This window comes from Fulmarus glacialis, unplaced genomic scaffold, assembly GCF_000690835.1.
Source record: "Fulmarus glacialis isolate BGI_N327 unplaced genomic scaffold, ASM69083v1 scaffold41653, whole genome shotgun sequence".
Taxonomy (NCBI): Eukaryota; Metazoa; Chordata; class Aves; order Procellariiformes; family Procellariidae; genus Fulmarus; species Fulmarus glacialis.
Window position 1 is genome coordinate 11,096 of NW_009204368.1, and position 20,996 is coordinate 32,091.

The 20,996-nt window shown below is 34.8% G+C and overlaps 1 protein-coding gene across 1 annotated transcript in view; it reads right to left on the reverse strand.

The window, feature by feature from the left end:
- Positions 1-310: 310 nt before the first annotated feature.
- The window catches only part of CFAP54 (cilia and flagella associated 54), a gene marked incomplete at both ends in the record, with an annotated part of 29,912 nt that continues 9,226 nt past the window's right edge, over positions 311-20,996 (reverse strand). Inside the window, 11 exons of the mRNA XM_009574963.1 lie at positions 311-500; positions 1,306-1,412; positions 2,774-2,959; positions 10,575-10,670; positions 11,433-11,538; positions 14,074-14,182; positions 15,384-15,539; positions 16,960-17,086; positions 18,364-18,549; positions 18,748-18,905; positions 19,862-20,000. Coding sequence (XP_009573258.1) covers positions 311-500; positions 1,306-1,412; positions 2,774-2,959; positions 10,575-10,670; positions 11,433-11,538; positions 14,074-14,182; positions 15,384-15,539; positions 16,960-17,086; positions 18,364-18,549; positions 18,748-18,905; positions 19,862-20,000 — 1,560 coding nt within the window. The remainder of the gene's footprint in view (positions 501-1,305; positions 1,413-2,773; positions 2,960-10,574; positions 10,671-11,432; positions 11,539-14,073; positions 14,183-15,383; positions 15,540-16,959; positions 17,087-18,363; positions 18,550-18,747; positions 18,906-19,861; positions 20,001-20,996) is intronic.

Consider the following 20,996-nt stretch of genomic DNA (forward strand, 5'->3'; position numbering starts at 1 on the left):
ATTTTCAGATGTAGATTACTATAAATTAGGCATCAATTTTCAAATCTATGTACCTGAAGATGTAGCCTTTATTTTCAAGTGGAAGGTTGAAGATGCCTGATATTTTTGTAAAGTGACAAGCAATATATAAGGAAAAGAAAAAGTTAAATATTAAATGAAAAGTGAAAATATTTCAATATTTCTTGAAAGGGGTGAGGGAGGTTTAATCTCTTATGTCTGCCTTCCAAGTTCCCTGTCATTTATTTCCCCAAAACAGATATCTTAAATAAGACTGTCAGACATATTTAAGAGCAGAACTGTTCTCACTTACTTCTGTTTTTTCATCAAGATGCACTTTTGCAACATTCATTTTGGATTTTTTTGAAGGAATTATTTTCCAGGTTTCACTTTGTTCAAGAAAACTTATGGGTTCTGAAGCTGAAGACAAGCTTTTAGAACTTTGCATCAACATTTCAACTTGCTGCTTCAGATTAGATAATTTCTCCCGTAAAGAAATCATTCTGAAAGAACACAGGATTTTTCATTGTTGATGTTATAAAACGACAGTGTTTGTTGTTTCTATGTTACAGTTAAACTGACCTAGCTTTTATTACATATTGATTAGGTTCTACATTTTCTTTCATTTCAAGAGTGATCTCATAATTTTACAAAAAGAAGTTTTCCATTAAAGAAAGTGGAAATATGGAATATATTAGCTATTTGTATTAAAAATGGTAAGAAGACGTGTTTTAAGTATGCCTCTCTAAGATTTTCTCATCCAACCAGCACAAGGTGGGCTGACAAGCTGGGTGGCAGGGGCTGCAACTCTTGGCCCATTATTCCTTCCCCTCCACCTGCTCAGCAGTTCCAAAAATTCTGGGGCTAGATGAATGACAAGGAAGAAGTAATGCAAAATGCCATAGGATCTAAAATGAAGGGCTGAGGTCTACAACTAAGAAAAATTCTTGCATGCTTAGAGTTGTAATATGGGATGGAGAAAGTAGCTGATCCAGTGAGATAATGGGAATAACTGCTGGGACTGCTTCTTAGATTTGCTAGCGTTTTCTTATGCTGTATGCCAGTGTAATATAATTAGCATGTGTTATTCAGTTCTTTAAGAATCAAAACTAAAATGCTAATGTACTGAAAAGGCATATGTTTGGATGAGTTTAACGCTGTGTACATCTTACAGTTTTTATCGTGAAAAATCTCTGAAAAGCGTCTTACAGCTCTTTGATATTTTGTACTTTATTTCCTCTCATCCTAAATGGTTGACTGATCTTTAATATAGCATGAAATAACAGGATAAAGTCAGTGATTACTTACCTAGCCAACGGAATCCACAAGTGGCCTGAAGACATAGACATTGAACTGTAAATCTTGATGTTGCTAATCTTGACAGGCTTTGTATTATAAGCATAAAGCAGCAAAACCTGTAAAAGAGATGGAAAAGGTAAGCTATAATGCAGTATGGTATAGTAGATCTGAGCTATTTCAGTGACACTAGATTATAATAACTATCAAATACATTGTACTGATGAAGACTTAGATAACTGACTTTCAAAAAAGGGGGAAGTGTGGCGTCATATGGATTTGTACTACACTCAGTTTTTATATGTGTTAAAGCAATTTAATTATGGATATAATTTATACGGGTTTGAAAATTAATTATACCCTATAGAGTCACCATCAAAATCCCAGTCTTGTCCTGATCCTGTCAATCAATCCCACTTATGCTCATGTCCCAAGTTCCAACTTCAGGTAGGCTAAACAGAGAGCTTTTACTGAATTTCCAAAGGCCCTATGTAATTAGTTACATTTACTATATGGCCTTGTGCATGGCTGTCATCATACTAGTTTTAAATCCACGAAGTGCATATAACTCACCAATCTAATGAAGCTGTATCAATATAAGAGCACAAGAAAATGAAATTATTCTCATCTTTCACTGAATTAATTTGCTATTATGATTGAAAATATGCTTCCTAGTGGTAGCTGAATATTTTGACTATATGGAGAATGTCAAGAGTATGGCATTCATATATTAGTTGTTTTCAAGAGTTGTCTTTGGATCTCTAATGATCTGTAAGGTCATGCTAAAGTAACCTGCAAAACTGTATTGAAAAGTACATTATTTGCACTAACTTCACAGGGCTTCTATCAGCTTACTAATAGAGATGAAAAGGGTCTAGTAGAAATTTTGACACTGATCTGTTATGCCAAAAAGTTTGGAGATCATGGATTTCTATTGCAGTAGCAGAAATTTTACTTACATGCTGTTCCCTTGCTTAAAAATAAAACAAATTCTATGTCCTAGTCTCTTGCTTTCCTGTAACCCTCCAATCTCTCTCATCTTTCATGTTTAGTCTGTTTTCTTAGGGTTTACAAAATTTACAAAATCCCTTTTTCCCTGTATATGTGTATCTTTGCTTTTCTGACAGTCTCCCACCAAACAGTATTGTTTGAATACATTGGTCAGCTCTAACCAAACTTAACAGAGTGGAGGTCTTAAAGACATCAAGGACCTGCAAAAGGCATGAATACAAATGGCCTGGAAGCTCTATACGGTCAACAAAGTCTTTCTTTGACCTGCCACCAAAAAACTATTGAGCATTCTGTTTCTCCGGCATAGCAGGTTTGTGGCAGAGTAAATATATAGCTCCCTGCTGTCCAGCTTGCCAATCGGCATACATATAATTCAGTTAAAAACCTGATCAGTCATAACACAAATATTCATTGGAAATGAGACGTAATTTGTTCCAATACCTAAGGAACTACTTTGGTGCAGTTATACCTTAGTCTCTTTATAGTTTGATGGCTTTGCCAGAGAAGGAATATACCACTGAATGTTAATTTCCTTATTTGAAGCATTTGCTGCCCTACTCTCCATCTGACTGTCTGCTTCTGCGATGACAGAAACTGGAGAAGCTATTCTCACACATGACATCTTTGATGTAATTCCAGTAATTTCAAGAGACATCTGAAATATAAAACAAAATTTTAAATTGTATTTTTTCTAGTGTAACATGCAAAATCTGTTATAATCTAGTGTCTACTAGAATCAGTATGACTTTCACTCCTGCACAAATATATGCTTATTTAGATAAATGGGTAATTTTAAAAGGTGTCCATTTTACCAAGTTAAGGCTTTTCAAAGTTCACATGATGAGACATTTCTAAAGGTAATGCAAGGGACTTCTGGGCTGACTTAGAGACACCTACAGTAACAATGATCGTTACATTTGGCTTATCTTCCTTATGGCATTAACGCTTTTTGCTAAAAGATATTATTTGACATGCTGACCATACAAAATTTAGTGCTGACAAAGTAATTTGTCTGCTATACATATTGATAATTAAAATAGTAATCTGAATGCTAGACTAATGCTTTATTTATGTTTACCTATTTGTTTTCTCATTAGCTGTGCAACTAAGGGTGATACCTACTGAAAATTCAGTCACTTAATTTGTGAGGATTTGTTATATGTCATATTTACTAAAATATATATGGAAAATTAGCAGGCTATTCATCAAATAGTTACAGTTTGACCATCATTTACCATGGAAGCAATGGAGGAATACTGTCAACCAACATTTATTCATGAATAAAAGCCTTCTTTAAAATTGTAAAATATTTTATTTAAAGGCTGAACAGCGCCACACCATTTCTACTTTTTAAAGTGTTACGCAGATCTGCAAAGAACAGAGGAGGCCAAACAGTGACATTTTGGGGGAATGCTGAAGCTATTTGAAAAGGTTGTTAGTGTCTCCATCATTGATTCCAAAACATGGACAATGAAAACAGCTGCCTAGGGAGTTAGTTCTTTTTTAATTTTGAATGTTCATTGCTGAAAAAACCTGGAGAATTTTACCCACTTTATTTTCAGAAAATACAGCTCATGACCGATACAGGGCAATAAATCCAGGTGAGTAGAAGATGGATTTTTCACAGTGACATAATCTTACTTCATAAAGCCAGTTCCCATCCCGCATCAAAATACAGTAGAAGTGAAGATAAAGATGAAGTCATGCATGATGAAGTCATGCATTCGAGCATGTGGAAATGCCTTCAGTATGGCATGGGACAGTTAACTGGGGATGATCCATGCCACACAGACTCTAAACACAGTGGCAGTGATAACAGTGGCCATAATCTATGGTATGCCATGAGGTGTGCATGGATCACCCATCTACTGCAAGGATCTTCTACATTCAGGATCTTCTACATTCAGGATCTTAGACTTTAGTTTTGGCAATGAATCACCCACTATCCTGCTAGCATGGAGGGTGAACAAAATTATGAGAAAACACCTATATGAAGGTGAGAACAACCTAATGTATGCTGTGCCTCTGAACTAGAGCTCTTAGAAGTCCATTTTACGATACATATTTCTTTCTAAAATGTGTGGTATGTTTTCTTTTTCACTGAACTGCATCTTTTGTTATTTACATCATATTGAATCTTTTTGAGGAAGGATATTACAACTGCTCTTGTCGAACTGGAGGGTTTCTGAATTACATACATAAATATTTATCTATTCAACTTTGTCAAAAGCCTGAAAACAACAAACTGTCTTAGTTAAGTGTTTCCAATCCTACATACTATCATGGAGTGGAATAAAACAAGCACGCAAAATGTAACAGGGCACACAATTTTAACTATAGCCTTCTTAAGGTAATTTGGATGCTTTGTTCAGCAGAGCTGAAAAAAACTTCAAAAGTCAAAAATAGAAGCGAAACATGTAAGCGAAACAACCTTGTACATAAAAATTATTCCTTCAAAAATTTATTTGTACTGTTAAAAATCCCAGTATCAAATTACAGTAACATTTTTAAAAATAACTTATACAGCCTTCTGAATAGTTAAAGTTTCTAAAAATGTTGTGATAAAAATCAATGAAGCTTAGAATTAAAAAAAGTAAGAGCTTTATGCTTGTTAGCTGTCTACAACAGTGAAGCTAACACATGATTATGCAGCTTGCACCTGTCACGAACATGACAGTGAGCTCTGAAGCTTATTATTCTAGGACAGTGTAATACTAATTATGTCAAAAGAAGAGCAGACAGAGTAAAATAATTTTTGATATACAATGGCTGTTATAAATGTCACATACCATATATTTACAATTTATTCAGTGATACAGTCAGCTCTTGTTGGGAAAGGAGTAATGATATGCTGTCCAACACTGCAGGAAGTTCACCAACTCTAGAAAAGCTACTTTCACAAAAGTATTTTAATTCTTTTTTATAAGATAACAAGTTCTTACTCCTCAAGACTCCCCTGTCTCCATCTAATACTGAACATAATAGGTAAAAAATAAGCCATAGAGAGTAACCTGTCATTTTAATTTTTTAGTATTAGGATAATTATTAATGTGAGAAGTGGGATGGAGAAACTTTGAAGACAATTATTTTTACATTGAATCTTCAAAGACTTTTACTACTCAATATTCAATACATATGCCATAGTCAGCATAGACTCCAGAATACCAATTCAAGATTTCTCTGAGTAAGATAGTCTGAGCTGCCTACATTTAAAAGCTCAAATAGGCTGTTCACAAGCCAGAAATCTGAAAAGATTGATTTTCTAGCCAGCTGATAATCACTGAAAAAAATTGGCACACAAGGCCTTCAACAAATTTTGAGAAAATATAAATTACATATTTTTTGAAAATCATGTTTTTATTATAGACCAAATTAACAATATAGGGGCTTGTACATACAAATTACAAAGCAAACATCAGGACATTTTTGGTATGAAACATGGAGATCTACAAGATTAAAAGCCTCAGTGCTACAAAATAACACAGCCACCTTAATTACCTAATAATGAAATCTTCTTAAATATCATTCTGCTTAATCTTCTGGGGTCTAAATACACTGGGCATGGGATAGAGATCATTTTTGCGGGCATGAATAACACAAGGATATTTGCATTTGTTAACTATGTCCTTCATTGCTTGCACAGGATTTTGATTTTGCACTGATCCTCTGCATAATGAATTTCATTCTTCTATAGAGCTCTCAGAAATATCACCATTGGAACTAGCAAGAATCTGAGGGAAATGCAAGTATTATACATATTTTTGAAACATCAGAAAGAAAATAAGTACCTTTGAAGAATCAGCTGGCCTACCAAGTGGCAATTCTATATCATGTAGCTCTTCTGGGAAATTCTCAAGACAACACATTGAATATTCAAACAAATGCTTTTTAAGAAAGGAATGCATTTCTGCTATGCGTAGAACAATCCCTGTGTCAAAAACAGAACTAAAGTGTCCATCTCTTGCAGAAAATGATCCAGGTCCTGAGTTAGGGGCAGCTTTGAAAAGAGATTTTTATTACATCGTCATTTGCCATTAAAAAGTAAAGTTTCTTCAGCTACTCAATATTAATAAATTTTAAAAATATAGTAAAATATGTAAATTGATTCAATATCAAATAAATTAATTTCCAACAATTACACTGATTATCCTTAAATATTACTATTATAGGTTATGCTATTCGTATTGCAATTTTTCACTGGAGATCTGATAATGAAACAAGCTCTTGCCAGACATTATAAAGTAGCATAAAATGGGAGGTGCAGTTTTGAGGTTTAGGTACTTCAATTTAGATGTGTAAGCATCAGTACATTCACTAGATGTTTAAGCACCCATAAATGCTCATTTATTCAATGCAGTCCAAAGAAGCTCTAAGAGCTCTTAACACTCTAATTTAGACAGCTAGTGGCTGATCAGCTGAGTCGCTCCGTAGGCTCCATCATTGCTAACTACAGCTGAGATATAAATGCACATTTTGACACCTCTTGTAGATACCTTATTGTCCTTACAGTTCTGTGGTGAGGTAGAATACTTCCCTTTCATTTGGTGCTGCAAGGAAAAAAACCCAACCCTCTCTGAAATTATTATTTTCAGAGTTGCTAGGTTTCTCTCTAGGCAGCACCTACGTGCACAATCTAGTTCTGTTCTCACCTATCAGGTTGTCACTTGTACATCCAGCAGCTGGCCATCAGATGTAGATGCATGGTATTAGGGCCCTGAAATTAATGGATTCTTACTCTTTTTGAAAGGTCCTATCTATTACCATCTTTTGTTTACAGTGAAATAAACCAAGTATGTACATAACATCTGGGGGTTTAGTCAAAACACATTCAATAATGCTCAGCCTTCCCATTTATACTACACTCAATTCTCACAAACAGGTCCCCAAACTGAACAGATTTATTTCTGATGTGGCTTAAGTCTGACGTATCTAGAACTAAAAATAAATATAGATTACGAATTTTTTAAAAATGCTTCAGATATAGTAATAACAATTAAGTTTTGAGGGATGCTTTTCCTGGTATCATGAAGGCTTATGAATAATTATGAAAAAAGGTAATAATATCTTCACTTACAACACTTGTAAACTGACATAAATCTTTATTTCAGTGAAGATTTTTTCACATTTATACAATTTAAAGGAACTCAAAATGAGACTATCATCTCAGATGATGGCCTTAGAATCTGACACTGTTGGCCCCCAAGAACAATATCTCACCTATGGCAGTTTTCTAGAAGGAAGAAAAAATTCATACCAAATAGAAGGTTTGTGTTATAAAGTCTTTTTAAATAACTATGGTAACGAATTAAATGAACCCATGTTATTGTCTCTTTCTTCTGGCTGGCCTTGGTAACAAGACTTTCTGTTCCTTCACTTTGGCTCTGCTTGTCTTGTATGATTTGTTTGTTTTCAGTAGAAGAAGCTGTGGGACTTTCAGAGACAACATTGTATCCATCTGCAAAGGCAATAAGAGTTCAACAATACACATTAAGTGAATGGTTGCAATTCAAAAGCTATTTCTGCATTGTGTTGGAATTGACTAATCTGTAACTAAAAATGTAACTTGTGAACCTGGTTATGTTTTTCATAAGAGGAAATTTTTTTCTATTTTGCTTTAATATTAGTTGAACTAGTAAGGAAACTCTTTCTCTGATCATGGCCAGGAATCTGACTGGTCCTTGCAAGAAGCTGAAAGGCGTAGAGAGCAAGGTGCTTTCTCTCCCTCTGAATTTAAATATAAAACCATTATTTCTACACATTGTTCAATAGCAGATATTTACTAAATGGAAACAATACTAGGAGTCATCAGTCATAACTACAGCAGTTGAACTTCCCAGTTATATTGACCTGAATTCAGAAGAGTTAGGTACTCTGAAATGTTTACTGTTAGCTTCAATCCAGTCCCTTTTAGATATTAAGCACATCACCAATGAAATGTGTTCTTGACTATGGACTAAAAAAATCTTTTTTTTTTGGTGCTGCCTAAAAATTGTAGTTATGCAAAAAGGGGAAAAAAAATATCCGTACAGTTATCACTATATCACTGCTTATAGTAATTTTTTTTTTCACTGTATTAGTACGTGGCTCTCTTAAAAGCCTACACAATTCTGCTGTTTCTCATTCCAAATTGAACAAACATTATGTTGCAGTAATTCCTAATAGTAAACTTCCAGAAAATAATTATGTGTGCTTCTGCAAAATCTGAATGTCTCCATTCACTGATATTTCACTGTCAATTGTAAAAACAGAGTTTAGTTAAAATGGCCACATTGTTTATAGATGAAACTTAAACCATGTGTTTCACTAATGGTTTTACAGAAAATATTTAGTACGCTGTGCTGATCATTTCCATTTCAATTTACCTTTATATATTTTGGCCTACTATTGCTTTTCTACATTTTCTGTTCTTTGTATTGCCTAACAGAACTATCAGGAGAAACACCTGCTGCATTTGCTAAAAGAAAAAATGATCTGTAATTATAGGCAAATGGAGCTAGTACAAAACAATCAGATTGATGGAAGGTCTTAGCATACAACACTTGTTTTCATAAACCAATCAAAACACATATGTTTAAACATTGTACAGTAAGTAGACATTGCTCAGCTTTGCCAGCACCTATCAGGCGGAGCAATTCAATCTTTGTCAGTCACTTGGGATGATTGAAATTAAGCCCCTGAACCAAAATTTTACAACTAAATTAATGTTTCCCAGTTTAAAAATAAATATAGATATTTTGCCTTAGTTTTCATATAACATCTGGCAACCATTACCCCAGAATTCCTAGTTTCACTGATTTTTTTTTTAAATCAAAAACTTCCATTTCATCAACTCCATTAGCTGTAAAATAAATGCAGAAATTGGAAATAAACTAGGCAAAGGCAAAGTTCTACCAAGCTAATGGAAGCATCTCTAAATGATAATCCATTGGACTGGAAAGACAGTGAAAATTTTTTTATTATACTGACTTTGACTTTTAGAATACAGTACCCTGGCAGATAACTTTGCAAGAGTTTGGGTTTGTTGGTTTTGGTGTTTGGGTTGTTTTTTTTTTTTTTTGCGGGGGGGCAGGCAGGGAGATACAAGCTATTCAACACCAACATATCTTTGTAAAATCAAAAGAAAAACTGAAAATCTCCACGGAAAAGCTAATATACCTAGGGAAAAAATCTGTTCTAAATCAGTGTTTGAAAAAAAAGCAGTGATGACTGATAGGGGCGCCAAGACCCACTCTAGAAGTCTGGGGAAGTCCAGTGACAAAGGTCCATCTGTTTTTCTAAAAGTATGGCAGTTATGTGCACTCTGTCTTTCTGAGCCACAGTGTGCAAAAAATGCAATTTTTCTTAACCTATTGAACACATGCACAGGCTGATATTTAAAGACCCATTAGGTCTACTCACACCACTAGCAGTATTTTGTACTGCTATGCAGGATGAGGATTTTGCTTTTACTTTCCAAATATGACTTATAATTTTTCATAAATGAAAATTAGATATTAAATGTATTACTAGATTACATGGCATATATAGTTTATTAGTTATTTAATGTTCTAAAATTGCTAGGTATAAAGGAATACCAGATAAGAAATCTCTATACGAAGCAAGAAGATCCATGGAAGCAAATTCTGGGATTTTCTGTTGCACTGCATCCTTCATGCTGTGTTCTTTAACACTCTTCATTCCAATTAATAGCTGAGAAGCAAGCACAGCTTCACTGACCTAAAAATAATATTTATTTTATTCAGAACCAGTTCACTACAATATTTATATAGACCTTAAAATCTGAGATTAGAAAGATGATGACAAAAAATTAATTACTTAACATACTATATTTTTAAAAGTCAGGAAAATATTCTATTTCCCATTCTATTTCCCTCTGACATATGGTACATACTGTACTTAAATAAATCATTACTGCTGACAGCTTAATTACTACATAAGTGATTTCAAATCAGATATCCTCACCTGGATGCCACTGATGTCTACCCACATGTCAAATACATGTGCATACATATCAGGTAGTGTGCTGTTTTATTTGCACTGAATCAAAGTTGAGGTAAACAGAGTCAGATCTGTCCAAGAGAGATTAAATGCACTACTCGGACAGCGTCCATTTTAATTTCCTCAAATAAGACCCATGCCAGAAATTTCAGGAAACCTTAATTCTTGCCTTGTTTGCATTGTCTTGTTTGCATTGCCTTGTTTGCTTGTGTAAGTAGCATAAGATGAAATTAAAAAAAAAAGAAATTACCTCTTCAGAATATTGCACCAACCTGTGTAGCTGCTCTTACTGCAATCCATGCTTGTACTTTGTAGCCTTCTGATTTCAGAGCCTCCTCAGGAGAAGAAGACAGTTCTCCAGAAAAGGTCTAAAATTATACACCAGTTCATAATTAGGATTTTAAAAGTATTATGGTAAAATATATTTTAAAGATAGAAAAAAGTCCTCCTACTTACAGAATTACTGTTTTATTTACAAGTTGTAAAAATCAGCATTGATTGTAAATCCACGGATTAATTGCTAAAATTGAAAAAAATTTTCCAGAGCATACTAATTGGCTGCTCCTGTAAAAATTTTCTCAGCAGCTCATACTATGGTCAGTACTGTATACAGTTTTGCTATAATTTTCCATTTTCTGGAATCTTAATTACCTCTTTTCTCTTATGTTACACATTATGCTTTGAATCTATGGCTTGTAGCCACTTCAACATGGTTAAAGCCTTTTATATTTCTCATGCTGTCACTCGTACTGAAAAATTGAAATCTGGTAAAGTATAAATATTACCACTTAAAAAACAGGTTTGAATGTTATGTTTTCTTTGCAAGGTACAAATTAGTTAGTACATAATCAGAAATGAAAACACTGTTGGTTCTGTTTCTTCCTATTTTATACAGAAAAATATTTTAAATTTTACCCTTCAATGCAATAAACATGAGAAATAACATCAAACAAGATAAAATTTTACTGCTGTACTATATGATTTCTTTGTGTGATTTTTCTAGTAGGATTTTCAGTACCAGTATGATTTATAAGTCACTGTAAGTAATAGTCTGGCAAGGTGCACAATGTTCTAACAGAAATGGATTTCCTGCTTTGAAGAGGCCACTACCCAAAAGATAGAAAACATACGTTTGATTTGGAAGTCACCATCTTATCTGTCTGTGACACATCCTCATTATTTGTGGCAAAATGCAAATATAATAGTGCTATTTCAAGGTATGATCTTCTTATTAACCTGTAAGAAACAACACACAGATCAATGTTACTATCAAAGTAAGCATTACGATGATACAGTCTGACTCCTGATAAGACTAGCCAGACAGCCTCACCAAATAAATCATTCATCCAGCCCTCATCATGTACTTAAAGTGTATCTTCTTTCAGAAAGCCACGTGATCCTGTTTTAAAGCCTTAGTGAGTCTAAAACATCCCTATGATATGCTTAACAAATAAGTCATTGATTTAAGAGTACGTCAAATATAATTTGCAACAAATATTCCATAAATAAATTGCAAATACTTAGTAAGAAAACTGTAGTTCTGCAAGGGAAGTGATCTTTCTGTACAAAAACTGTATGGGTTCCTCTTCCTTCCTCAAGTTAAGGCATATATCCATTGTCCTGGTTTCTCTGAAATGTTGGAGGCTGAATTTGGATATGGGTCTTCAGTCCAACTCTTACAAGAATCAGCAAAAATACCCGCAGTGACCAAAACAGTCTTTCATTTCTCCATTGGGCTCAGCTGAGCAAACTTCTCAGTTCTGAGTTCTGTACCAAAATACTCTATATCTTCAGACAGACTGTGCTCATCAATTCCTGTTCTCCTCCTATACTTCCTTCTCCTTTCAGTTATTTTTACAGTAGTATTATAATCCAGGCAAAAATCATAGACTCATAGAATCATAGAATGGTTTGGGTTGGAAGGGACCTTTAAAGGACATCTAGTCCAACCCCCCTGCCATGGGCAGGGACATCTTCAGCTAGATCAGGTTGCTCAGAGCCCCATCCAACCTGACCTTGAATGTTTCCAGGGATGGGGTATCTACAACTTCTCTGGGCAACCTGTTCCAGTGTTTCACCACCCTCATTGTAAAAAATTTCTTCCTTATAGCTAGTCTGAATCTACCCTCTTTTAGTTTAAAACCATTCCCCCTTGTCCTACCGCTACAAGCCCTATTAAAAAGTCTGTCCTCATCTTTCTTATAAGCCCCCTTTAAGTACTGAAAGGCTGCAATAAGGTCTTCCTAGAGCCTTCTCTTCTCCAGGCTAAACAACTGCAACTCTCTCAGCCTTTCCTTATAGGAGAGGTGTTCCACCCCTCTGATCATTTTCGTGGCCCTCCTCTGGACCCGCTCCAACAGGTCCATGTCTTTCCTGTGCTGAGGATTCCAGAGCTGGATGCAGTACTCCAGGTGGGGTCTCACCAGAGTGGAGTAGAAGGGCAGAATTACTTCCCTCAACTTGCGGAAAATCAAAATATCTGGAGAACTTCTCCAACATTTCTGTTCCCTATAGGTTTATAACAGTCTTTTTATGCAGGTTCCTCCTGGCTCTGTAGATCTCTCCAGATCTCCCCTATGAATTAGCTTTCCCAAGCATAGCAACAAACTCCTGCTCATGCAGTTACTGTGCTGGACAGAGTCATAGTGCACAGAGTTGGCTGTTTATATAGTACAATAAATTCCAGCTTTGGTAAATTTCCAGATTTGTGTAAAGCAAAATACAAAAGTCAAAGAGTGCTGTACAGTTCAAGATAGGGCAAACTACGTGCAAAGATGGCAAGTTCTACACTTAATTGGTGACAATTTAGTTAACTTTCTAGTCTTGCCAACAAAAAACGATTTGAGACATCAAGAAACAACTTTAATTAAATGATCCCATAGATATCAGAGGGCTTGTATAAAGGTGATCGGGATGTTTAGTTCTCTAAAATAAGAAAGCCAAGGTCCGTCGATGTTGCTGTACATTTTTTCAGAAAGACGGTAGCTAATTAAATAAGAGTGTAGCAAATTAAACTTGCAAAACGTCACCACAGTCCATTTCTGTACTATCTTCCATCATGCTGACTACTTGTAGAGGTTTATTACTATGCTACTGCTTCGGTGTTCAGAGTTCTGGTTCATTAACTTAAGTAACAAAATACCCAAACAAGCAAGGTAAATTGCTGCCTTTACACTGTAACCAGACATGGCACATTATTCATTAAGACTGGTCAAGAAGCTAAAAAAACCAGAAGTCCAATGTATCAGAGCTGCTTGACAGAATTTATTGGCTTGCTTGGCTCAGCCCTTCAGGCACCCTCTATGCTGATAACTAATGCCAAAGTCAGTGTCCTGATATCTGTTACAAACACATTTCCTATGCTCCTTTTGCCTCTGTTCTTTGACTGTTTCTGGCTGCTAACCTTTTCAAGCTGGATTTCTATTATCTGGAAGGGGGCAGACTACAGCTCATCTTCTGAAATATGAATAAGACCCCTGTTTAATTGATAGCTCTGTTCCTGGTGTTGACAGAGAGGGTACAAATTTGGAAATAGAACAGAAAGCTGTAACTTTGTATACTCTAAAATACGCTTTTAAATGTTCTCAGCATTTTTTTTAAATAAGAGAATAAATATACAGTAGCTCTTCTATAGTGCAATAGAAGAAAACTCTCCAAAACATAAAAGATGCTTTATAATAGAAGTCACACACCAAATCTCAGAAAACTGTCAAAAAACTATAATCATGTGTGATTAAAATTATTTCGAAAGTTATATAGCTAGTTTCTTACTCAAATTTTTGGTCATGTTGCTGGCTGAGTTTTATAGCTTCCACCAGGGTTTCAACAGCTTGAGATGACTTGTTATTGCCTGCTTCAGTTATCTGGAGTTCTACCTTACCTAAGAAAGAAATATAGAAAGCAGATTTGCAAGATTTTTTTTTTTTCCTGCAAGACCCAACCTGTTTTTCCGTCCAAGAAAGTTGAACAACATAGTGCATTATCTATTCTCTTCCTGATAAGCAAAATCTTTTCCAGTTTGTTTAAAATGTAATGCACAATGCTTGTATAGCAAATTACTTCATAGAGTAGCTAAAATAATCAAACTTTGGAATCATAATGACTCCTAACGTGTAGTGATCCTAACTAGAAGACCATTGTACATGGAGGGGTTAATGCACAGGCACAGGCCTGTTCTGTGCTGCGCTGTGCTGCACATACAGCGTGGCCTTCAGGCCTGTGTTGTGCTGTGCACATCCCTTAGCCACAGGATAAATATAGCCAGCTAGCTGTTACAGAAGAGCCTGTTGGCAGCATCTTCTCAGTACACCACCTGCCCTTTCTGTAAAAATGCAGCAAGAAGTTCTTATGTGAATATGCTTTTTGTTTGACAGTAGAAATGAAGAATAGAATTGTTTTCTTTTAAGAAAATCCTCTAACAGCTCAAAAGACCAAAATGAGGCAACCTTTCCACAGACAGGATCTGCGTGTTGTGCTACATCCTGATTGGAAGCCCATTCAATACTGCACAACTTGGGGTTCTCAGCATCTGAAGGGACGTAAGATTATTTACACTATCCTCTTTTTCTTTATAGTGTTAACTCCAATAAATGGCATTTTAAAAGATACTTTACAGAGTCTGAGTGCCTTTCTGGTTGGGATCCTAACAAACCAACACCTCCTGGTGCAAAATATAATGCCACTAAAATCCAAATGCGTGCAAACACTGCGAAATTCATTAGCTTTGTTAAATCATTTAGAAATATTTTCTGAGCCTCTAATCTTCTTTAGTTCAGACTGATGCAAAGAAGCTAATTAGCTTTCTACAGTGTCCTTAATCTCATTGGCTACACCCTTTGATCCCTGATAACATAGAGGTGGGAGAAGTTCTACTGCAGTTTTGAAATTATTTGTTGCGTAATGCATGCTGAACTATGCTGGTGTGATACTAAACATAGGAGAGAGATCTGCAGCTAGACAGGGTGAGAAATATCCAAATCTGTTCTATTTTTACAGTAAAATGTCTCCATTTTAAGAGAAGCCACATGCATAACATATTGCCTAGGAAGGCAATCATGTTGTACAAACAGGGTTTTATTTACCTATTTGAAAAAGAAGTTCAGCTTCCATATCTAATTTTTTTGTTGCAGATGCTCTGGAAAGCTTCAGTGCTGATTCTAAATGTTTGAGAGCACGTAGCCATTGCAGTGGATCTCCTCTTGCAGGTGTACAAGCTACTTTTTCAGCTAATGAATGTCCTAAGGAAAAAAAAAAAAAGACAGTTCTTAGTAAATTATTTAATAGAAAACCAATTTATGCAAAAAGAAGCAACTTGCTTAGAACAAATACTGTTAGGTATTTACTGTTACAATCCAATTCTCAAAAATCAGAGTGATTAACGGATATCAATACAGAACTATAATGTTGTTTCACTACTTTATGATGCCACTGAGGTTTACTTAAGCCATCCAAAAGAAGCTCAGGCTACACAAATCAGCCCTTTCCCAAACTATCTGGAAAGACTAGCAGTAAGCCACTTCATAACTTTATTTCACTTGGCAGTTGTAGGCAAAACCTAAAGCTCTCTGAGCATTTCCAAATTCCCAAATTCCTTTTGTAATAACCAGCTCTAAAAACTTCTTTGATGTATTGCATACTTCTTATACTGTACTCCCCAATATTCATCTGTATTCATAGGCTCTTTTTAAAAATATGGATTCAGAAACAGGAACTGGTCAAACATGGCCATTACTATGAGTGAGTCTGGCCATGCCTGCACTGACAAGCAGTAAAGCACAGTAAGAGTGGATCTCTAGAGCAAACCAGCTGGTGTTGAAGACCTGACAACCATAGCAGAGTGTTTACTTTGGACTACCTCTCTTCTAGTCCTAAGTGCTGAATACAAAGTAGTGGTTGGGGTGCACCGATGTGCTCCTGGAGCACATCTTCCCGAAAAAGAATCCAGAACACTCTGAGGCTGCTCCACAATGTGAACCAAACTGCAGTAAGTGATTTCTAGATTTCTAGTCCATTATAAGTCAGATATACATCAAATTAAGTTTAGCAGAAGGAACATGGAGACAATATCCCCTTCTTTCTATACAGCTATACAGCAACAAATCTCAGACAGATCTTAAAAGTCATCTTCTGTTACTATTCAGCATATTTCCAAGTTTCTATATAAAGAAAAGTTATCAGGAAAAGTTGTTAAATTAAAGGGTGACAACAATAACAGACACTATTTATTTTATTGGAATAGAGAATTATCACTATTATTCTGTATGATATGATATCATTAGTTAGTTTCCATATAACTGCTTCCAGAAAGATGGAACATATACAGGAAGTTTTCACAGAATGAATGCTTTGTACAGAAGTTGGAAAAGTACTGTTAACTTCCACTTAAAAAAATGGAAGTTCCCATTAGTTTCATCAAGCTATAACATTAATATTTAAGCCTTTGTTGATTATAATTCCTGTAGGAATTGTACCTTGCTTATACACATTGCATGGAGCCAAACAGGCATCTACTGTTGGTTTTCAAAATATTTTATTTGTGTATGAAAACAATTGATTTACTACATTCACTTCTGATCCATCAGTTTATCTGCTGGTGCATAAAATATGAATGAAAATGAATGAAAAATTAAAAATAATAATGACTTGCATTTTTCTTACCGATTCTCATTTTGACTTGGGCTAGCAAGTTGATATGTGGCAAGTAGATATTTTTTGCAGGTAGGACCAGGCAAGTCAATGTACTGTCTTCTATTTGCCGTTCAATGGGTTCTCCACAAACAAAAATCTATGAAAAGAGTATGCTTTGTAAAATCAAGTCGCAGACAGCAAATTAAATAGTAGTTTGAAAAACTAAGTTAGGTATTGCAAAACCCTGGAACTCAAATGTGTCTTGTAAAAGAGCACTAGAAAAGAGCTTGATACTCCCAAACCCCTTTACTTCACTTTGTCTTGTTTGCAGAGGAGTTTGGTAGCAAATGAAGAATTTCGATGAACTCTTGAGCAAATTTATTAATGTTAGGCTTTGGTTTCTAAAAGCAAACTCCCTCAAATCATCTTTAAGAAATAGATCTCCCAAGTGACCTGAGCCCTACAAAGAAACTGTCATTTCTACAAAGAAATGTGACATCCAACAAAGGCCAGAAAAGAAAAAGAAAATAACATTTATGGACCAGTCAAACTTTTAATTCATGGCAATAAGGCAATAGGGGCATGCTGTAAACTGTTAAGTCTCTTGAAGGCTAACAAGTCTCACAAGCGGAAGTCTGAGTCTGAAGTGATTCATATGATTCTTTATTACTTGGGGAAAAAATATTTCAATGGATTAAACTTCTGTATTAGGAAATATGAGGAAAGAATTTGATCCAAAAGCTTTTCTTTATAAACTGTATCAAGAATGGATAGAGACTGCAGAAGTGCATATCTATTTTTGGATCACCAAATAGGTAAATGGTTTATTACTAGACATTCCTCTCACAGATTTCATGTCTTTAGATTTTTTTTTTTTATTGCCTATTTAAATTTTTACCTGGAAATGATTTCTTCATACTGATGTCAACAACCTGTCAATCTAAAACATCATAAACAATATGCTACTTTATATAGATTTTCTAATTCAAATTATTCTAAGTTAAGATAAAAAGCTAAGTTCTTAAACTTGGATGCTCAAGAGTTAGGAATTTCATGAGATGTACATCCTCCCTGAGGTGCTGTGTACGAACATATCCCTCTGTTCAAATGGGAGAGATGAGTGTTCCACATCTCTTTGAAAGTCAAACTACCTATTTCGATTTTTACATATGAATGTACCATTTTGCAAGCATTCAATATTTTTAAATTGTATGAAAATACCAGACTACCTACAGGAGTATACATGATGAGTATGCATAAATAAGTTTGGTAAGATGAATTACTTCTTTACATTATGTAATCTAGGGAAAATTGAAGTGATCAGGTAATAGGAATAGCCCTTTTTAATAAATTGTTAAAATAGCTTTCAGAATAGATAATTAAGATTGTTGGAAGGATTTGCAAATGCTGTGTAAATCACTAACATATACTCACGGCTTTAATGGTAAGCTCATGTGCCAAAATTAGTAAGTTTAATGGTTCCACTGTAGAAGAGCAATGTTCTGTATCCTCTACTGTTTGCAGTGTTAGTATGTCTGCCAGCAGAAGCATACTTTTCACAAGAGTCAAAGAAGCTGGAGGGGAAATAAATGTATCCTCTTGGAGTAAACTGATGATATTCTGTTTGGACATAGGCAACATAAACCCAAGTAGTTAGTACGTTTGCTCTCTATTTATGAGGACAAATCACACAAAGTGAAAAAAAAAAATCTATCTTAGCAGCACTATTTCAAGCTTATTTAATGCTGGCATCAGCTGTTCTGACTACATGAAGAATGCATCAAAGAAAAGCGAACAGTTTCTCCTTTGTGCTCAAACCTGCAAAAGAAGTTTAATGCCTGCCACGGGACGTTTTTCTTGCAAGTCAAGAATAGCAGCTTGCACCATCATTTCAGCCTGAGTCTCGATATCACCAAAGGCTTCTGCCTCTAGTATTACTTCTTTTATCACACTTCTGCGTTCAGCCATATCATTTTCTAAAAGAAGAAAATATATGAATAGTAAAAATACAATAGAAAAGACTTTACGGTATCTTCTACCATTCTTAAGAAGTCACTTCCACACTAAAAGGTTACAGAAAATCTGACATTATAGATTCATCGATTCTGTGCCAAATTTACTTTAAAAAGAAAGAAAAACCACTTAGTTTTTAAACTGCATTTGGTTTAAGTTCATCCAAATACACTCTTTATATGTAAGCCACCAGCATAAATAATTAGATGTTGTAGACCAGATGTCATTCTCACCCATAAAACATATTCTACATATTCAAAAATCTAATCTTAGTTATCATTCCAAAATAGTAACCGCCTTCACAGGAATTATCCAGAAGAGATTAAGTAAGAGTTTGGCTACAGACCTAGACTGTGATTTTGATACTTAAGTGAGCATCAGAGTTTATACTAAGTTCATAGAACTAAGGAATGAAAAACATTTTATTCATAATCAAACTGCAGTAAATGTATTTTGTAGTTTCTCATGTAAATTCTTTAAAAAAAAAAAAAGAATCTGGAACATTTTTAGGAGATAGGAACATTTTGTTTATTGGAGATATAAAAAGTGAAAAAAAAACTTCTGAGACTTTTAAAACTAGAAGTATGTAGCAACAGTATTTTCTTAAAACAAGCATACTTACTTAACTTAATTACTCTAGAATATTTGAAACTTTTTCACACACGAGTGATTTATCAGAAGATAATAATCATTACATGAACATTTATATAATGCTTTGTGTTTACCTGCTCTAGGAAGAGACTGTACTCAGAAATTTTTTTTCTTTTTTGCATTGGATAAAATTAATACAAATAATTGCTCAGTGATAACACAGCCCCAGAATTAATGTTAATATTTTTTATTCATGAATAAGAATTGTGTCTGAATAGGCTCACTTGCCCATTATACTCCGAAAGTCTAAACCAAAAAAGCGTAATACCTTCCATATCACCAACGCCATGTATCTGTGTTACTAGCGCAGTCACTAACATTGTACGACACTTTAGCCACAGTTGTATGCTCATATGATCTTGTGCTGTTATACTGTGAGGCAGTTGAACATCTTCAACATAAGAGTCCTAATAATTTCCAAAAGCAAGAGAAATGTTACTTTCTGAGTCAACTGCTTTACTGCAAACAAAGCAACAGGGCAGCATTAGTCTAAAATAAATCAAATTAATACGAATATATTACAAATAATAACATAATTATAACCAGCAGTGTATTTGAAGAGTAGATACATATTTTTTTAATAACAGGAGTCCACTTATTATTTAACTTTTAATCTATAGAAAAAAAAGAATTGTAACAAATGGAAAATAAACTAGCTTTTATGGGAGAGTCCATAAATATATCCATATACCATATGCGTCATGGAGAATAATTCTAACACTTTGGACTTCATTCCTCTCAAACAGGAACATTACACAAAACTCTAAGGCACATAATAGTCTAATTGTAGAGCAGGATCAATATCAAGTTCTGGTACCTCACCAGCGATTAGAAAGAAATTTTTAATTTTTTGTTTCTAGTTTTTAGTGTTTCTGGTGATTAGGAACAAATATTAATGTAACATAGTACTGGAAGTGTTTGGGAGAATTCTCAGCTCAACTCCCTGTGCCATCTTCACATACTATAAACCGTCTTTCTATTACTAAAATTCTACAGTCCATATTCTAAAGATTTGTTCCAGCAAGCAATAAATGGACACTGCACCACCTGTGTTTTACTTATACAAAAAATCATCATGAATGACTTGGCGTTGATGCAAATGGGGAAAAAAAATAGCCATAACTGAGTTACTGGCTACAGGGCAGTCCTAAGAAAATGCAGAAGCAAGTGCAGAAAGACAGAAGACCTTGATATGCAACACAGAGAATAATTACACTGCATGCAAGAAAGTCCAGTCTTGTTATGCATGTTACAAAATCTGGCCTCACTGCTCAATTGCTCTGTCCATGTGAGTCAGTTTGACTTGCTTGCACTTGAGAGTAACTCTGTGGTGTATTACCAATAGGTTTTGTACATTGGCTTTCCAAAGTATAGGTCAGTATCCCTATGTGTTAGACAACAGA